This window comes from Solanum verrucosum, unplaced genomic scaffold, assembly GCF_900185275.1.
Source record: "Solanum verrucosum unplaced genomic scaffold, falcon-dt-bn FXZP01000025.1, whole genome shotgun sequence".
In the NCBI taxonomy this organism is placed as follows: Eukaryota; Viridiplantae; Streptophyta; class Magnoliopsida; order Solanales; family Solanaceae; genus Solanum; species Solanum verrucosum.
Genome location: NW_026020239.1, coordinates 205,463 through 209,882, shown reverse-complemented (window position 1 = coordinate 209,882; position 4,420 = coordinate 205,463). Strand labels below are relative to the sequence as shown.

The window sequence follows — 4,420 nt, the reverse complement described above, 5'->3', positions numbered from 1 at the left end:
TCATTTTACATCTCAAAAAATTGAATCAAATCCCTAGGATACCTTTAAAAGATAAATTTTGACTGAGAAATTCACACACACTTTATATTTGTATTAAGAAGTATTCACTGAATATCGAAAATCGAACTAAATAAAAATCTAGTCAAATTGAATATTTCTTCTACTTTAATTTATTTTAAAAAAAATTGATATAATTAGTTTTAGTTTTAAAGTAAAAATAAATCGAAAAACCACCTATGCTTAAAAAATTTGACACAATGCTTAATTTATTTTCAAGAATCAATCGGTTCCATATAATTTTAAATTAACTACTCATTATATTATTATTATTATTATTATTATTATTATTATTATTATTATTATTATTATTATTATAATAGTAATAATAATAATATAATAATAATAATATCATTTAGCCTTAATATTATAAGAATTCATTTTTCATGTCTTTACGTACATTCAGTTATAATATATATTTCCACCATGTTTCTATTAAGTATTTAAAAAAATTATAACTTAATTTTAGGAAAAATAACGGATACTATCTATTAAGAGAATGACTATAAATATATGAACTAAAACAAAATTAAAATAACAATGACTATAAATATATGAGCTAAAACAGAATTTAAAAAAATGGAAAACTAAATTTGAATTAATTTGTTTTTTTAGGTGCTAGTAATTGAGAAAACACTAAATATTTTTTAGTTAATTTGATATTATTAAAAATATTGAATGATATGAGGATTTTAAATACTCACTCCTAAAATGTTTTTTTAGTTATTGTGATAAAAAAAATGTTTATTAATTATTTTATTCAATATATCAACATCTTAAGAAAATGAAGTTAAAAAATATTTATTAGGAGTAAGAAAATAAGAAAATGAATGAAAAGAAGGTTGAGTAGGAGAGAGATGATAAAAAGGTAAAGAAGTAAACACAGTATCCAAGTGTCAATTAATCAATGGAGGGTCACACAACTATTGTTGGTTGGGTCTCTACCATTGTAAAATTTTTCTAGTTACAAACACTGCAATTCAGATATTTCCTCTAATGTAACCAATTAAATTTTTCTGAACTCACTGTTTCTTAGATAAGAAATTTCAGAAATGGACAAAAAATGCACCAAGACATGCACCATTATTCTTATAACTAAATAATTTAATTTGAATTTTTTAAAAAAGGCAAGAGATAATGCTTAAGAAGCAAAGATCACTTAAACCTATGCTATCAATACATGTATTTGATTGAACATGTGCCAAAATTTCACCTATTGAATTAAACAATGGCAAAAGATGTTTGCAGTACACTTGGAAAATTAATTCAGTTCTTCGAAAGTATTGTTTTGATTTTTTGATGATCGCTATTTTTTCTCATTTATAAGGATGTCAATCTCTCCTCTGTTTTTGTTGTGACTAGAGTAATAGAAAGAATGTCGAACAAGACGTGATGGATATTTTCCTTGTTCATCAGACATACTTTCATTGGAAACTTATTAATGAATTCTTCCTCTCTTATTTTATGTCTCATAAGGAAAACATCAAATATTTGTTTAATCTTAGTTGAAGTTTTGATCATTACTGGCTGCATACATGTGAAAAATTGGCATGTTGGGAGCTAATAAGATATGCAGGGTATACTCCAAATATATCATGAGCCAAAAAATAGAAAAAAACTGACTTGCATTCAATGTGTTTCATGCTCTGAGGAAAAGCAAGTGAGGTTGTTCTTCAGCGAGTTTATGATTTTTCACTTCGACCACCTGGTAAAAGACTGGAATTTTCATTTACGAGAAAAACAGATTGACTTAAGTTACAACAGAAATTTAGTTTTTACCTGAAAGCCAACCTTTTGATAAAGCTTTTGTGCAGGTCCGTTGTTTGTATGTACATGCACGAACACCTTTTCTGCACCTATCACACAAACAACAGATTTAGTCTTTTGGTGATTGATCATTGATTCTACAACTGTTGCATCCTAATTGCTTACCATTTTCTTTCGCCAATCTAATAGCAAAATGCAACATGTTTCTTGCAACACCTTGCCTTCGAGAAGATTTGGAAACACATAAATTTGCAATATAACCATATCTATTGGAGGATCTTCTCTCAATGTTGCTCAAATCAGGGGAATTCACCCTTCCCTGTGGAATTGAAGACATTTCAAATTTTTGCGGGAAATTATTACTTATTTGTCAGATTTATTTACACCAAAATACCCCAGGAAAAGCCTCTCCATGTGACAAGTGCCCGATGATCAAATCTAGTGTCCCAACGATACTCTTAAGTACTGTATATCTGATAATTTTATCTTCTGCCCGCACCTGTTGATGTCAACCGTACATGTCAGATATGATGATTTTTTCTTAATGAACTAAAACAAGTTTGAAGCTAATTGTCTTGCAAGAGTTGAAGAAAAATAATACTCCCTCTGTTTTAAAAAAAATGACCTCATTTCCTTTTTAGTATGTTTAAAAAAGAATGACTTTTTTCTTTTTTTGGTAACATTATAATTTCAGCTTTCCACGTGACATGTTTAAGGCTACAAGAGTAAAGGACAATTTTGTACATTTGACATAACTTTAATTTAAGACCACAAGATTCAAAAATCTTCTTTATCTTCTTAAACTCCGTGTCAAGTCAAACTAGACCATTCTTTGTGAAACGGAAGGAGTATTACGTGAAGGTAAATTTCTGTTAACAGATTTATACAGCAACAATGCAGGTGCATCTCTGCCCAATTTGTGCTTTGCATCTTCTTTTCAAGGCATTAAACTCCTGCATAGTGGAACTATGAGATATTATGCACTGCGCATACGTTTTTCATGTAACACTTGTAAATTAACCAGTTGAGTACCTGCTCTGCATATTTCCTTTTATAGTTATTGATGTATCTGCATTATCAAAGAAAATGGTTAAAGAAAACGAGTAACCATCCAATCCGACCCATTAGATATGGGTCGGATAACCAATGTTTTCTCAAAATGGATCAAATATGGATATTATCCACTAAAAATGGTAATGGCATAAAAATAATACCATTATCGCACAAGAATAGTCATAACATGATGGATCTTATAAAGAATTCATATAGCCAATCCCGACTAGTTTAGGGGTGATCAGAGGCGAGTTGATTGATTCATTTATAAGCATACTTTTCAAGTGAAGAAATGAGAAAACAGGGTACATACCGATCATTCTGGCGATCTTCCCAGTGAGATTCAGCTCGCAGCCATGCTGCTGTCTGTCAATTATTGAAGCTAAACATACAGAAAACACAACCTATTGGATCTTAAATTATGAAGAGTGATACTAACCCAATATTCTTCATCAAGCACTGCTTCATGTGCCATGAACTGACCAAACTGAAGTCGATTTTCCTGATCCAACACTTGTTCATCCGACAGCTGCAATCGATCAAAATGGAGATTCGATGTGTATGTTGATTCAGTCTCAGATTGTGGAATGGGATATCGCAATTCTCTAAACACTTGTTTCTTCCCCGTGCTTGAGGAATTGGGATTCAGTGACCTGCAATGAAGTAATAACACACATGCTGATCTTTACTATATATAGATACCCAATCATAGATGAGCTTACTGACATTATCCAGGAAGCAGAAACACTCTCATGTCTGGTGAGATTTGCCATTTTAGAGAAAGAATTTGTGAGGTAACCACTAGCGATTGTTGACATTCTCTTCTAAAGTTAGGATCTTTCTTGATTCTTGAGCACCAAACAGAGAGCACAACTCTATAAAAGTAATTATGGACAATTTCCTTTTTGGTCTTATTTTATTTTCCTCTTTTTGTCTCACTTTCTACCTTCAACTTCTCTTATCACACTTGCTTAAAAGTATATTCAATCACAAGTGTGGATAAAAGAGGAGAGAGACAGAGTACATTATCAATTAGCACACTTGTATTAGTTAATTGAGTTTTACTTTGTTATTTGCAAATTAAAGGGTGGTTTCGTAGGGTGTATAAAAATAGTGGTGAACATGATATATTAATATTGTTGATTGAAAATATGTATCAAATAAAATATTAGTAATAAATAAATTTAATATATATATTATTATTTTTTAATGCACTCCACCAAACTTTCCTAAATGCCTCAACTAAGAGGTTTTGTCAGTGTGCTAGTAAATTTTGGATTATCCTTGTGCAATTTTTTTTATTTTTGGTTTCGTTGGATTGTCCTTATGCAAAAAAAAAATATATATATATTTCTCACCTACCGTTTAGTATTTATATTAGAGTTGGACTAAATTTAAATTTGAGCACCGAAAAGCCCCATTTGAGAGGTAAACTGTTTCCTAACAATAACGATTTCATACCTAAGGGTACTCAAACTCAAAACATCTGATTAAAGATGAATACATACTTATCAATTCACCATAAATTCCTTACGCAAATTTG

At 30.2% G+C, this 4,420-nt stretch overlaps 1 protein-coding gene across 1 annotated transcript; it reads right to left on the bottom strand.

Moving 5' to 3' along the window:
- Positions 1-1,584: 1,584 nt before the first annotated feature.
- LOC125832804 (uncharacterized) lies at positions 1,585-3,650 on the bottom strand. Its single transcript, XM_049511997.1, has 9 exons — positions 3,580-3,650; positions 3,317-3,530; positions 3,191-3,243; positions 2,857-2,893; positions 2,712-2,777; positions 2,219-2,323; positions 1,990-2,143; positions 1,837-1,913; positions 1,585-1,762 (listed from the first exon to the last, which is right to left on the bottom strand). The coding sequence occupies exons 1-9, from the start codon at positions 3,648-3,650 to the stop codon at positions 1,697-1,699; spliced, it is 843 nt and encodes a 280-aa protein (XP_049367954.1). The 3' UTR covers positions 1,585-1,696.
- Between the last annotated feature and the right edge of the window lie 770 nt (positions 3,651-4,420).